Genomic DNA, 13,917 nt, shown 5'->3' on the forward strand with positions numbered 1-13,917 from the left:
CTGGGGGTCCCGGCCCGCTCCTAAAGTTCCCAGCGGGATTTATGGACCGGCTCCAGCGCTGACCTCGGGCACTGTCACAAGGACACAGAGCCCACGGAGGCGGCACCGGCTCCCAGCGGCGGCCACAGCCGGGCTCGGGGGGCAGTCCGGGAGGCTCGGCTTCTCCTGCCTTCTCGGCTGGGGGTTGGGTTTTGGGGTGGAGGGGATGGAAATGGGGGGAAGCAGAGTGGCTGGGCCTCAGGTTTTTGCTGCCTGTACTCCTCAGGTGGGACGCGCTCGTCCCTGGAGCGGAGGGGAAGCAAGTCTGGGGGTCCCACAGCCGGGAATGTCCCTAAAAAACAACTAAACACCGGAATTTTCGGCACGATCCCGAAGTTCCTGCCAGACTCTCATTACCAGAGGGCAAACAAGTAAAATAACACGAATAATCTTAAATCCCGCGAACTGGTCCCAGCCGATGCGATTTAACGAAGAAGAGCGCAATATTCTAAATGAGCTGAAATTTAAAACTTTTGACCCAAACAGCCGGAGCCCGCTGCAATAATAAACACGGATAATTTCAGTCCTTGCGAGGCCTCGAACCAGGGCCGGGTCGGAGATCACTGCAGCTCTTGCCCGAAACCCGGAGGAATGGCCCCAAAACAGGGAGCGGGGGGGGCTGGCAGGGCCCTCCCCGGGCAGCGCCCGAGCCCGGCGGGGCGGGCAGGGGAACACCAGGGGTGTCGGGCGGGGGCTCACCTGCGATGGCCGAGTCGTCCAGGTGGGAGCCGGGGGCCCGCTCGGCGCGGCCGGGATGCTGCAGCAGCAGCAGCAGGAGAAGGAGGAGGAAGAGGCCGCACAGCGCCCGCACGGCCCGGCCCGGCCGCAGCTCCATTTCCGCGTCCCCGCCGCCGTCAGCTGCTCCTCGGCATCGGCACCGGCTGCGGGCCCGCGGGGTGTCCCGGTTGTCCCGGTTATCCCGGCTATCCCGGTACTGCCGCGAGCTGCGGCCGCGCACCGGCTACCGGAACCCTCTGCCCCCCCCCTGCCCGCAGTGGTCTCTCCCAGGACAGCTTCCCCCCCCCCCGCCGCAGTGGTCTCTCCCGGGACAGCCCCAGTCCCCCCGCCCTCAGTGGTCTCTTCCCGGGATCACCCCGCCGGTCCCTCGCCTCTCTGCCGGGATAACCCTTCTCCCCGCCACCTCCGTTAGGGTCTCCCCGGCCCGCTCCGTCTCTCCGTCGCCTTCTCACAGCGGTGCTCCCCGCAAAACCCCGCTCTGTCTGTGCCGGGACAGCGCCGCACACCCCCCCCCCCTCCCCGCCGCGGTGGTCTCGCCCGCCGCCCTACGCACCGGGCCCTGGCGCCGCCGCGCGCGCGCTGACAGGGGGCGTGGCCTGACGCCGCGGGGCCACGCCCACGGGGGGGCGGGGCCTACGGGGCGGGCACGTGCCCACGCCCCCACTACCGCCCGCGCGCGCGCGGCCCTGGCCCGCAGCGACCTCTGGCGGCGCAGCGGGGAACGGCGGGAGCTCAGCAGGGCCGGGACCCTGCCCGAGGGGGGACCCTGCCCGGGACACCCACCGAGGAGACCCTGCCCAGGGGACCCTGCCCAGGGGACCCGCCTCTGGCCCCGGGGAGCGCGTGTCACACAGCCCGCCGCGCCAGAGAGAGCACCCCGACATGTCACAGCAGCACCCCCGCTCTGCGGGCAGAGACTTTCTGAGGTCCCAGCACGTGGTTCCTTGCTCGCAGTGCGGCCGAGGAAATTTCAACACCTCCTAGGGCTGTGACACCTCCAGGGCCACGTGCTCCCGGTGGCATCGCTGGACTTGGTGCCACCAGTGGCCGGAGCCGCAGCCTACGGGGGGGACGGGAAGCTCATATCCTGTCCCACTCCGCACATCCTGTCCCACTCCGGCCAGGATGCTCCAAGGAGTGACACCCTTGTCCCTGGAGCAGGCTCCTCCCAGCCAGGTGCCCCACGCCCCCACTCTGGGATGTGGGTCCCAGGCTGGTCCCTCGGGGGTCCCGCCGAGGGGGTCGCGCCGGGCCAGTTTCTGTCCCCGCTCTGTCCCGGCAGTTGCCAGCCCCGCTCCCGCCCAAAACTCCGCTCCTCCGGCACCCCCGTTATCCCCGCTGTCCCGTTATCCCTGGACCCCCGTTATCCCTGACGGTTCCGTTATCCCCGGCGGTCCCGTTATCCCCGGACCTGAGCTGATGTCCGGGCTGAGGGGTCTCTGTTGGGTGCCAGTTGTGGTCCCCGTGCTGGCATTGGGGAAGATGCCCGGTGTGTGCAGGGGGGTCCCACACCTGCAGACCCCGAGATGAGGATGGGGACAGGCCATTCGCTCCTGGGAATTGCCTCCCCTCCATCCCTGGGTGACCCCCACAAGCCCGTCCTGCTCCAGGGACGCTCATGGGCTGCAGGTGCTGTTGGGGGGGACCTGGCCCTTATGGGGACTCCCAGCATGGGGGACCCGGCCCTTGGGGGAACTCTCCCAGCACCCGGGCTCCTCTGGCCCTGACCCAGCAGAACAACGCCATGCTCGGGGCGGGGGGGGCGGCACTCCCGCAGTAGCCCCGGGACCCCCCTGTTCCCCCCTGGGATGCAGCAGGGTAGCCCCAGTTCCCCCAGGAGCAGCTGGTCCCCACTGTGCTGTCACCCCATCCCCACCTACACCCCGAGGCAGCCCGAGGGCAGGGGGTATCACCCCCCGCCATCAGCCCCCGAGTCCCCAGGGAGCCCCGAGTGGGGTGGGCTGCCCTCCCTCGTCACCCCCTGCACCTCTCAGAGCTCTGGACCCCCTGGGCTGGCAGTGGCCGTTCCAGTGCGTCCCTGTCCGCAGCGGTCGGGGTGAGTGGCGGGGGGCCGAGGGGGCTGTCAGGGGTGGGGCGTTGAGAGGGGGGGGTCAGGGGTGAGTGCCAGGGCTGGGGGGGTCAGAGGTGGCGTCAAGGGTGGGGGGTGGGGGCGAAGGAGGAGGGTCCCTGCTCCCAACCCGGCCACGGGAGCTGCGGGTCCCTGCTCGGGGCCGTCCCGGGGGGCGCAGGGGGACGCGGGGGTCCTGCCCCGGGGTCCTGCCCCAAACCCGCCGCAGCCTCAGCCCGCAGCCCCGTCCCGGTGCCCGCAGCCCGGGGCGATGGCGGAGGGCGCAGGGGCTGCGCTGCCGCGGTCCCGGGACCGGCCCGGGCCGAGGAAGGAAACGGCGGGCGCGGGGGGCCGGGCGCGGCGAGGGAAGTTTCTCCGCGGGACCGCCCGGGGCGGCGGAGGAGGCGGCCGCAGACTTCCTCCTCCTCCTCCTCCTCCTCCTCCACTTCGTCCTGCTCTTCGTCCTGCCGCTGCCGCTGCCGCCCCGGCCCCGCGCCCGCCGCCGCGCCATGCCCCGGGGTGAGTACGGGCCGGGGGCAGAGCAAGGGCCGGGGGTCCCCGCCCGCCCGGGGTCCGGGTCGGGGGGCGGGAGGAGCCGCCCGTCGGGGCCGGGGCGGGGCCGGCAGCAGCGGGACCCGCCCGGAACGGGACAACGGGGGATAACGGGACCGCCTGGGGTAACGGAGCCGCCGGGGAGAACGGGGCTGGGATAACGGAGGTCTGGGAATAACGGGACCGCCGGGGATAACGGAACCGTCAGGGATAACGGGGGTCCAGGGATAACGGGACAGCGGGGATAACGGGGTGCCGGAGGAGCGGAGTTTTGGGCGGGAGCGGGGCCGGCAACTGCCGGGACAGAGCGGGGACAGAAACTGGCCCGGCGCGACCCCCTCGGCGGGACCCTCGCCCTCACCGCCCCCGGCCCCGCACCCGCCGAATCGGCAGCCGCGCCCCCGCCCCGCTCCCGGGCCCGGCGCTGCAGGGGCTGCGCTGACACCGGGGGGCGCTGCACGGCCCGCGGGACCCCCGGCCCCCGCACGGACCCGCGGACCCCCTGCACTGACCCCCCTTGGCCCCCCTGCACTGACCCACGGCCCCCCTGCACTGACCCCCCTTTGGCCCCCCTGCACTGACCCACGGCCCCCCTGCACTGACCCCTCCTTGGCCCCTCTGCACTGACCCACGGACCCCCTGCACTGCTCCCTACTGCTCTGACCCCCCAATCCCCGTGCAATGACCCACTGAGCCCCCTGCACTGACCACCGCTGCACTGACCCCACTGACCTCCCCAGCACTGCTCACTGCACTGACCCTCACTGACTCACTGGCCCCCCTAACCTGACCCCTGCACTGACCCCACTGACACCTCCAGCCCTATTCCACTGCACTGACCCCACTGATCCCCTGCACTGCCTGCCCCCTGCACTGTCCCCACTGCAAGGACCCACTGACCCCCTCTGTACTGACACCCCTGCTCTGGCACCACACTGCCCACTGCCCCCATTGCTCTCCCCCCCTCACCACTGCTCTTCCTCCGCCTGCACTGATCCCCCTGCAGTGACCCCGCACATCCCTTGCAGGTGCTGTCACACGTGTGCAGCAGCCAGGACACACCAGGGCTGTCCCCGGGGGGGGTGCCTGCAGTGGCTGCTTGTCATGGGCCCCCCGGGGTCTCCTCCAGGGTCACTGGGTCAGTCAGTCAGCGCGGGTCCCCTGGAGCCTGTGGGGGGTGTGGATGGGTGCCGGGGCTGGGGGCTGCTGGGCTTCCTCTGCTTGGCTCGGGGGAAGGAGAAGCCACTGAGGTACCATTGGTGGCCTGTGGGGACAAGCTGTGGTGGGACTGTGGTGGAGGGGGCCCACGGGGACGGGCTGTGGTGGGTGTGTGGTGGGAGGGGGCTGGCACTGGGACCGTGGGCGCCGGGACCATCTGTGGACAGTTGAGGTGGTGCCAGGAGGTGCTGGCTGCGGGTGCAGGTGTGGCTGTGTGCTCGCGCGTGGCAGCAGGTTTGGTTTGGTTTGGTTTGGTTTGGCCATGACACAGAGAGGTGCCGGGGCAGCGCCGTGCTGCTGCCCAGCACTGGGACCTGGCGGTCGGTGGCAGGGGGGTCAGGAGGCCATGGAGCCTGGCCTGGCTGGCTCCATCCATCCCTCCATCCATCCATCCATCCATCCCTCCATCCGTTCATTCATCCATCCATCCATCCCACCATCTGTTCATTCATCCCTTCATCCATCCATCCCTCCATACGTTCATTCATCCCTTCATCCATCCATCCCTCCATCCATCCCTCCATCCCTCCATCCATCCCTCCATCCATCCATCCATGGATCCATCCATCCATCCATGGATCCATCCCTCCCTCCATCCATCCATCCCTCCCTCCATCCCTCCATCCATCCCTCCATCCATCCATCCATCCCTCCATCCTTCCATCCATCCATCCATCCATCCCTCCACGATCCATCCATCCATCCATCCATCCATGGATCCATCCATCCATCCATCCATCCCTCCATCCCTCCATCCATCCCTCCATCCATCCATCCATCCCTCCATCCCTCCATCCATCCATCCATCCATCCCTCCATCCATCCATCCCTCCATCCCTCCATCCATCCATCCCTCCATCCCTCCATCCATCCATCCATCCCTCCATCCATCCCTCCATCCCTCCATCCATCCATGGATCCATCCATGGATCCATCCATCCCTCCATCCATCCATGGATCCATCCATCCATCCATGGATCCCTCCATCCATCCATCCATCCCTCCATCCATCCATCCCTCCATCCATCCATCCATCCCTCCATCCCTCCATCCATCCCTCCATCCATCCCTCCATCCATCCATCCCTCCATCCCTCCATCCATCCATCCCTCCATCCATCCACGATCCATCCCTCCATCCATCCACGATCCATCCATCCCTCCATCCCTCCATCCATCCCTCCATCCATCCATCCCTCCATCCATCCATCCATCCCTCCATCCATCCATCCATCCCTTCATTCATCCATCCATCCATCCCTCCATCCATCCATCCATCCCTCCATCCATCCATCCATCCATCCATCCATCCATCCATCCATCCATCCATCCATCCCTTCGTCCATCCCTCCATCCATCCATCCATCCATCCATCCCTCCCTCCATCCATCCATCCATCCATCCATCCATCCATCCATCCATCCATCCATCCATCCCTCTACCCCAGGATCCCCCTGATGCCAGCACTGTGGCTGCTGGGAACAGTGGCCGGGTTGAGGAGGGGGTCACCACATCCCCTCGAGGGGCCTGGATCTGGCTCCTGCCCTGGAGCTGCAGAGCTTTGGCAGCGCCTGGAGCAGAGGCCAAGGGCCGGGAGTGGCTGTGGCCATGGCGAGGGGCAGAGTGGGACCCGGCCTGGGGGGGAAATAAAAAGAGGAAATTAGTCACGACAGCTGGAAAATGAGGGAAATCAAAATCCTCCGACTCAGCATGGAAGTTATTTTAGCTGCCACGGCAGAGCCTGGGGCAGAGCTGGGGGGCCCCTGGGTCCCCACCACAGCCATGGACCCCTGTGGGGTCCCTGCTTGGGATTTAGAGATTTTAGTAATTTTAGTAATTTCCTCTTTGTGCTGCTGATCTGGCGGCAGGGCCGGGGGGCCGCGCTGTCCACGGAGCAGGAGTGACTCCAGTGACTGGGGCTGGTGACCCCCGGCCGTGGGGGAGCCTGAGCACGTCCCTCGGGCCGGGATGGACGCGGCGGCTGGGGAGGGGTGTCTGGGTTCGGGCGCCCGGGACAGGGTGCGGTGCACAGGGTGGGGTACGGTGGGGTGTGAGGTGCCCGAAGTGGGGTGTGCCGGCGGTTGTGGTGCGGGCAGGGGGTGCCTGGGGGTGTGGGGTTGGTTTAGGGAGCTCGGGTCAGGCTTGGGGGCCGTGGGACAGGGAGTTCACGGGGGCGGCTGCTGCACTTCCCCGGCGGAAAACCCCCGGGGGCTGCCCCGACCGGGAGTGCTGGCAAAGGGTTTTGCTTCCCTTTTCTGCTGAAGAGATGAGTCGCTTTTCCCGTGCCGGGAGGTGGCGATGGGAGGGGGGCACCTCTGTGTGCCACCCACAGCCCCCCTTGCCCCCGCCGCCCTCTCCCCAGCACCCCAAAAACACCCGAGTGCCACCGCAGTGAGGAGCGGGGCCGGGTCCCGCCGGGGCCGGGGTGCCGAGCCCTGGGCTGGACACGGTGCAGCCTCCCCGTGCTCCCACCCTTCCTTCCCCGGGTCCCCTCCGGGAAGGGGCAGGTGCCCCCATGGGCTGTGTCCCCCGCGGGCTGTGCCCTCAGCCCCACGAGGCCACTTCGCCGCCGGCATCCTGGGGCCCAGAAGGGGTTAAAGGCGCTGCCGGGCGCGGATTTCCTGGGAGAACAGAGCTGGCCTTGTGCCGGCAGCGGAGCTGGCAGCAGGCGAGGGGGCACACCAGAGCCAAGGCACCCCCCAGTGTCCCCTGGCTGGCCCAGCCAGGCCCCCAGGGCAGCAGCACCCTCGGAGCCCCAGCGTGGCTGCAGGGACACGGGAGATCTCCAGCCCCTGCCCGGCACCACGGGGATGCCGCCGGGCAGCCCCCAGCCCTGTCCTGGAATGGGGTCCCCTTGGCAGGGCTCCTGCCTCCCCTGCTGTCCCGTGCTGGGGGACACAGGGGCCCAGGGGGTCAGGAGTCGGGGCACAGGTTCCTCCTCATCGTCCTTGGGAAGATGAGTGTGGGCCGGGGGCTTGGCTGGGGCCGTGGGGACCGGTTGGGACTGTGATGTGGTGGCTGTGGCTGCCAAGTGTTGGTTGTGACAGAGCTGGAGCCCCTCTGGCACCCACATCCCCCTCCCTGGCACCCAGACGGACTTGGAGCTGCTGTGGGGGCTCTGCCCTACACAAAGCTCCCTCCTCAGCAAGACATTTGCCCTGTGAGTGTAGGCCGTGCCCACGGGTCCCCTCATAGTGCCACCAGCATCTTGTACCTGGTGCTGGCAGTGCCAGGGCTGGCAGGAGCCAAAACGCTCCTGTGTGAGCCCTCGGGTCCTGCCGTGGCCCCTCCACAGGCACCACGAGTGCCCACATTTGCTGTGTGCTGGTGACAAACCTGGGGCTGCTCTGGGCTTCCACACCCCCAGGGGTACTGGGTGATGGAGAAGTGACTCCTGGCCTCTGTCCCCTCCTTCTCCTCCTTTTCCTCCTCCTTTTCCTCCTCCTCTCCATGTCCCAGGGGTGATGCTCTCGTGGGCATGAGTGTTTCCTCTCAGATTTCCTCTGCGCCAGGATGAGGATGGGGATGGTTCCTGCTGGGTGCCAGCTCATCCCAGGGTGCCCACGGCCAGTTTGGGGTGCAGGGTTTGGGCTCAGCATGACCAGTGTGTGCCATGTCCCACTGTGGGATGGACACAGGGGCAGGCTGCTGCTCAGGGCTGCTTCAGGTCCTGACTGAATCAGATGGGCCAAATGGGGCCTTGGGGTGACAGGGGCAGCCGTGTCCCGCTCCAGGGGCTGCCCTGGGGGCCCTGGGCAAAGAGATAGGGTGGCTGCAGGACAGAAGGGGCACAGGGGACATGGGTGGCAGTTACAGCCCCTGTGGAACGTGCTCGTCCCTAAGGGTGGCCCTGTGCAGCCACAGAGGGACCTTGGTCTCCCATAGTCGTCATCCTGGTCCCATGACCGTGAGCCTGTTCCTCCCACTGTCCTACTCCTTCTCCCTGTGCTCCTGCTCCCATCACCCTTATCCACTTCCTTTCCCCACTGTCCTGCTCCAGCTTCTCCTGATCCAGCTCCTTCTCCCACTGTCCTGCTCTCCTTGATCTTGATCCCACTCTTGATTCTGGTCCCATCCCCATCACTCTCCTGCTCCCCTGCTCCTGCTCCTGCTCCCACCCCTGTGTCCCTTCTCCCACTGCCCCGGCTCTCTCGTGCGCCTCTGAGCCCCGCAGCCCCTGGGGGTCCCACTGCCTGCGCTGCCCCGGGCTGAGCAACTGGTGCAAACTGGTGTGAGAAAACCTCTGGGCTGTTCTTGCTCCCGAACTGGAGGCCAAAGGCCGGGACTGTGTTTGTGGCCCCCTGGGACCCTGCAAGCGGCTTCCTGCGGGGGTGGGGATGGGGGGCCGCCTGTGCTGCTCCCCGTTCACATGCCAAGGAGCCGGGGATCCCCTGCCCGGGGAAGCAGGTTTGCAGTGGGGAAGCTGAGGCACAGCAGTGCCGTGTTCCTGGCAGCCCCCTGTGCCTGTCTGGGGGTCATGGCGCAGCCAGGCAGGGCGGGGGTCAGGGCACAGCCTCAGCCGCAGGAAGCCGCGTGTCAGGGCGGGAAGAGGAAGAGCGACTTCCCCATCCGAGGGGGCAGGGACCGGCAGGGGCTCGGGGCGGGGGCTCGGTCCCTTCCCCCTTCCCCAGCCCTGCAGACCCAGGGGGCTCCGGGGAACGGGGACCCCCAGCCCAGGACACTCCAGGACACTGCGGCATCTCTGCCCGGCACCTCTGCTCCCTGCCTGTCACTGGCACAGGAGCGGTGCTCCCATCCTCCCGGTGGGATCCATGGGTGGGCACCAGCTGCCCATGGCCGGGTCCCGGTGGGAACGGGGCTGCCGGCCCCAGGGTGGGCACCTCCCGCCCCAGGACTGCGGGGTGCCCCTGCCTCGGCCGGGCAGGGCTCTTGGCAGCACCGGGCTCTGGCCAGCAGCAGGAAGGGGAGCAGGATGCAGCCCTTAATGGGAATTGCAGAGGGAACCTGAGGAAGGAAAACGCGCGCCGGGACTGGAGATAAACACAGCTGCTGGAGCGGACGTTGGCTCCGGGGCCAGCCCAGTGGCCACACTCCAGCCACAGCACCGGCCCGGCCTCTGCCTGCCGGGACCAGCACTGGCCCTGCTTGGTGTGGGCAGGATCAGGGTTGGGACAAATGGTGACGGCCCACAGGCTGCCACAGCGCAGATATGGCCCTGCTCCTTGCCCTGGTCCCGTCTGGAGGCACAGCTCCCGTGCTGGAGGCACAGCTCCCGTGCTGGAGGCACTGCACAGCATGGCACAGCACGGCATGGCACAGCACGGCATGGCACGGCACAGCACGGCATGGCACAGCACGGCATGGCACAGCACAGCATGGGATGCTGCCCAGCCTGGCTGCCATGGATGCAGCACCCTGGGGACAATGCGGTCCCCGTGCACACGGGGCGTGGTGGCCCACGCGTTGTCCCTGGGTCATGGCAGGCAGATCCCCTTTGGGGGTCTCTGCTGGGGGGATGTGCCTGCCTGGGAAGCTCACGGGGCGGTGGGTTGGCTGGTGAACCAAGGGGGTGTGACCCCTGTGCAGCCACCGGCCTCGGGGTGTCGGAGCGGGGGGACCACGGTGACCCAGCCCTGGAATGTCCCCCCTGAGCCTCTCCCCTTCCCACAGGCTGCTGAAGGGGACGCCAGGGCCGCCAGGATGCAGAGCATCAAGTGTGTGGTGGTGGGTGACGGGGCGGTGGGCAAGACCTGCCTGCTCATCTGCTACACCACCAACGCCTTCCCCAAGGAGTACATCCCCACCGTGTTCGACAACTACAGCGCCCAGAACACGGTGGACGGCAGGACTATTAACTTAAACCTGTGGGACACGGCCGGCCAGGAGGAGTACGACCGCCTGCGGACGCTTTCCTACCCCCAGACCAACGTCTTCATCATCTGCTTCTCCATCGCCAGCCCACCCTCCTATGAGAACGTCAAGCACAAATGGTACCCTGAGGTGTGCCACCACTGCCCCAGTGTGCCCATCCTCCTCGTTGGCACCAAGAAGGATCTGAGGAACAACCCCGAGACCATGAAGCGGCTCAAGGAGCAGAACCAGGCGCCCATCACCACCCAGCAGGGCATCAGCCTCTCCAAGCAGATCCGCGCCGTCAAGTACCTGGAGTGCTCGGCGCTCAACCAGGAGGGCATCAAGGATGTGTTCACTGAGGCCGTGAGGGCCGTGCTCAACCCCGTCCCGGCCAAGCCCAAGAAGCCCTGTGTGCTCTTGTGACGGGGCTGGCGAGAGACGATCCTGCCCCTGCCCCGGCCCCGCCGCCCCCAAACACCTCCTGCCCCCCACCCACCCACCCCAGTGCCTCCCCGAGCCTCGGTGGGCCTGGGGCCGCCAGCCCGAAGCCTCCAGCTTTAATAATACAGACCTTGTTTGCACTAACTGGCCGCCCGCCCTGGGGGCACCGGGGCTCCCCCGCCCCAGCTGTCAGTGGTCACTTTTGGTGATGCCTCTCCGGTCCCGGCACAGCAACGCTTCCTGAGAAGGGGATGCCTGGGGTGGGCAAACCCCACTCCAGCCCTGAGCACCCCACAGAGACCTGCCACTCCACCCCGAGTCGTCCGTGGGGACCTGCCACCTGCACCCTCTCCACCAGCTGGGGCACAGGGGTCTCCATCCCCTCTGTGCCAGCCCTGGCGCTCACCCAGCCTGGAGCATCTCGCTGGCACTGTCCCGTCCTGCCCCGGGATCCCGGTGGCAGTGCCGGGACCTCCTGGGGGGTGTTTGGGGTGAGCCCCACACCAGGGACCTCCAGCCCTGCCGAGAGCGGAGCCAGTTTGGCCAGAGTAGAGTTCCTGGTGCTGGAGCTCCCCAGGGCAGTGGGACTTGCCTGTAACCAGCTGCCCCCAGAGTTGCTTGTCCTTAAATAAAAACCTGCCCAGGCCCCCTGTGTCCTGTGCTCTCCTGTGCGCATCCACCTTTCCTGGGCATGGGGACACTCCTTGGAGGGACATGGGTGTCACTGGCCCGAGCTGGGCTGGGACCCCTCACCCGGCCAGGGCCAGGGCCAAGGCGAGGGTGCTCATGGTGCCTGCCAGGACTCTGTTCCAGGGGGAACTGCAGCCAGGGGAAGCTTGGAGTGTCCCTGCCATGGCCAGTCCTGACCCCACCATCCCTGTACCCAGCTGAGCTCCCGCCCAGGAGCTTGGGACGTTGTAAAGGACAGGAATGGGGACATTGCACTGGGTGGAAATGGGAACACTGGGGATGGGGACATTGCAGGAATTGGCACACGAGTGGGGTCCCCACCTGGGGAGCCCCCGGCCACCCCAACCCCAGTGCTGCCTCTAGAGTGGCAGGTGGAGGGCAGAGCCCCGTGTGCCCATGCTCAGGGGTGTCCTGGGGGTCCCTGTGTCCCGTGACTGGCGATGGCAGCAGCGAGCGACTGGCAAGGGCCCGGTGGCATTCGCAGCCGCTCTCGCCACCCCCCTCACCACCCCCCGGCACGTGCTGGCGGGTGGCCGGATCCGGACACGGGCCCCTTGTCCGGCCCCGGGGCCTTCCTGCAGGAAGGGCAGAGACCCGGCGCCCGCCACAAGCCGCCTTTGTTCCCTGCTCCCGCTTCCCGGCCAGAGCCGGGGGCAGGCGTGGGCGGCGGGGCCGGGGGGCTCCGGCCACAGCCCCTCCCAGGGCCGCGCCTCGTGGAGCCTCCCGGGGCCGCTGCAAAGCCTGGCCCCTCCAAACCCCACCCTGGGAGCCCGCGGCAAGGAGACACGGCTCCAGGGGGCTGCAGAGCCACAGGGTCACGGGGGCTGGCTGCACCAAATCCTGCTCCCACCGTGGGCATCCAACAGCCCTGTCCTGCTCTGTCCGTGGGAGGATCTCCACAGCCCTGTCCTGCTCCCCCTGTGATGGATCCCCATGGCCATGTCCTGGTCCCCCTGTGATGGATCCCCATGGCCATGTCCCGGTCCCGCTGCAGTGGATCCCCATGGCCATGTCCTGCTCCCGCTGTGATGGATCCCCATGGCCATGTCCTGGTCCCCCTGTGATGGATCCCCATGGCCGTGTCCTGGTCCCCCTGTGATGGATCCCCATGGCCATGTCCTGCTCCCGCTGTGATGGATCCCCATGGCCGTGTCCTGGTCCCCCTGTGATGGATCCCCATGGCCGTGTCCTGCTCCCGCTGTGATGGATCCCCATGGCCGTGTCCTGGTCCCCCTGTGATGGATCCCCATGGCCGTGTCCTGGTCCCCCTGTGATGGATCCCCATGGCCGTGTCCTGGTCCCCCTGTGACGGATCCCCATGGCCGTGTCCTGGTCCTGCTGTGATGGATCCCCATGGCCATGTCCCAGTCCCGCTGTAGTGGATCCCCACAGCCACGTCCCGGTCCTGCTGTAGTGGATCCCCATGGCCATGTCCTGTCCCACTGTGGGGCTGGCGAGGTGCCGCCCCGGTGGGGCTGGGTGGAGAAGGGGGTGCTGGGATGAGGAGGGGACCCTGTGCTGCCGCGAGCGGGACACAGCCCTGCCCTGGCCCAGCACAGCAGGATGAGCTCATGGCTCTTCCCCTCCCAGCTGCTCCCGGGGCGGCTGCAGTGAGGGCAGGGCCCCACCATGGCCCGGGAGAGGGGGAACGGAGCCCCCAGCAGCTCCCCTGCCCCTGCCCCCGCCTAGCCCCGGCAGTGCCAGCCCCAGCCCTCCTGGCTCCAGGCTCTGTCCCCGGGGCTGTGCCGGCCCCCGGCCCCGCAGCATCTGTAAGATCCACAGGATCCGAAGGCAAGGCCCCCCGGGGCTGGGTGGGGAGCGGGGCCGCCAGCTACGGGGTGGGCTCAGTCCCACGCCTCCAGCCCGGCTCCTGGCTACTTCCCAGCCTCGCTCAACCTCCCCAGGCTTCATCCGGCACCCAGGGGCCATGTCCCACACTCCAGCCCCAACAGCCAGGATCCAGAACCCGCATTCCAGAGATCCACATCCTGCACCCTAGCACCCAGGATTCGCATTCCACACCCCAGAGATCCACATCCTGCAGGGATCTGCATCTTGAGGCCCAGCTCCAGGGATCCACACCCCACACCCCAGTGCATGTTCTGCACCCCACCTTCAACACCCAGGATCTGCAACCCACATTCCAGCCCTACACCTCAGGATCCACATTCCACACTGAGCAATCCACATCCTGTGCCCCAGGGATGCCCATCCCACACCCCAGCGCCCAGGGTAAACATCCTGCACGCCAGCCCAAATACCCAGGATCTGCACCCCACACCCCAAGCCCCAGTGCCAGGATCCCACCTCCTGGGATCCCCACCTCACACCCCAGAACCCAGGGTCCACGTCCTGCAC

At 67.5% G+C, this 13,917-nt stretch overlaps 2 protein-coding genes across 13 annotated transcripts in view; one reads left to right on the forward strand and one right to left on the reverse strand.

Annotated features, from left to right (window-relative positions):
* STIM1 (stromal interaction molecule 1) overlaps nucleotides 1–1,031 on the reverse strand; it is a 67,683-nt gene extending 66,652 nt beyond the window's left edge. For all 10 annotated transcript variants that reach the window (XM_048292482.1, XM_048292434.1, XM_048292474.1 and 7 more), the window contains exon 1: nucleotides 739–1,031. In XM_048292482.1, the coding sequence (XP_048148439.1) occupies nucleotides 739–874 (136 nt within the window). In that variant the 5' untranslated portion in view covers nucleotides 875–1,031. The remainder of the gene's footprint in view (nucleotides 1–738) is intronic.
* Nucleotides 1,032–3,322: 2,291 nt separating this feature from the next.
* On the forward strand, nucleotides 3,323–11,515 carry RHOG (ras homolog family member G). Of its 3 annotated transcripts, none has more exons than XM_048292516.1 (2): nucleotides 3,323–3,364; nucleotides 10,246–11,515. In XM_048292516.1, exon 2 carries the CDS (start codon nucleotides 10,276–10,278, stop codon nucleotides 10,849–10,851), a length of 576 nt encoding a protein of 191 aa, XP_048148473.1. In that variant the 5' UTR covers nucleotides 3,323–3,364; nucleotides 10,246–10,275; the 3' UTR covers nucleotides 10,852–11,515. The 3 variants fall into 3 exon arrangements, with proteins under 3 accessions (XP_048148473.1, XP_048148483.1, XP_048148491.1); XM_048292526.1 differs by lacking the exon at nucleotides 3,323–3,364 and adding an exon at nucleotides 3,464–3,522; XM_048292534.1 differs by lacking the exon at nucleotides 3,323–3,364 and adding an exon at nucleotides 3,546–3,563.
* Nucleotides 11,516–13,917: the final 2,402 nt, after the last annotated feature.

This window comes from Corvus hawaiiensis, chromosome 2 (genome assembly GCF_020740725.1).
Source record: "Corvus hawaiiensis isolate bCorHaw1 chromosome 2, bCorHaw1.pri.cur, whole genome shotgun sequence".
Classification (NCBI taxonomy): domain Eukaryota; kingdom Metazoa; phylum Chordata; class Aves; order Passeriformes; family Corvidae; genus Corvus; species Corvus hawaiiensis.

Excerpts from the sequence above, each read along its gene's own strand:
- RHOG (XM_048292516.1), top strand. The coding sequence starts at position 10,276 with ATGCAGAGCATCAAGTGTGTGGTGGTGGGTGACGGGGCGGTGGGCAAG.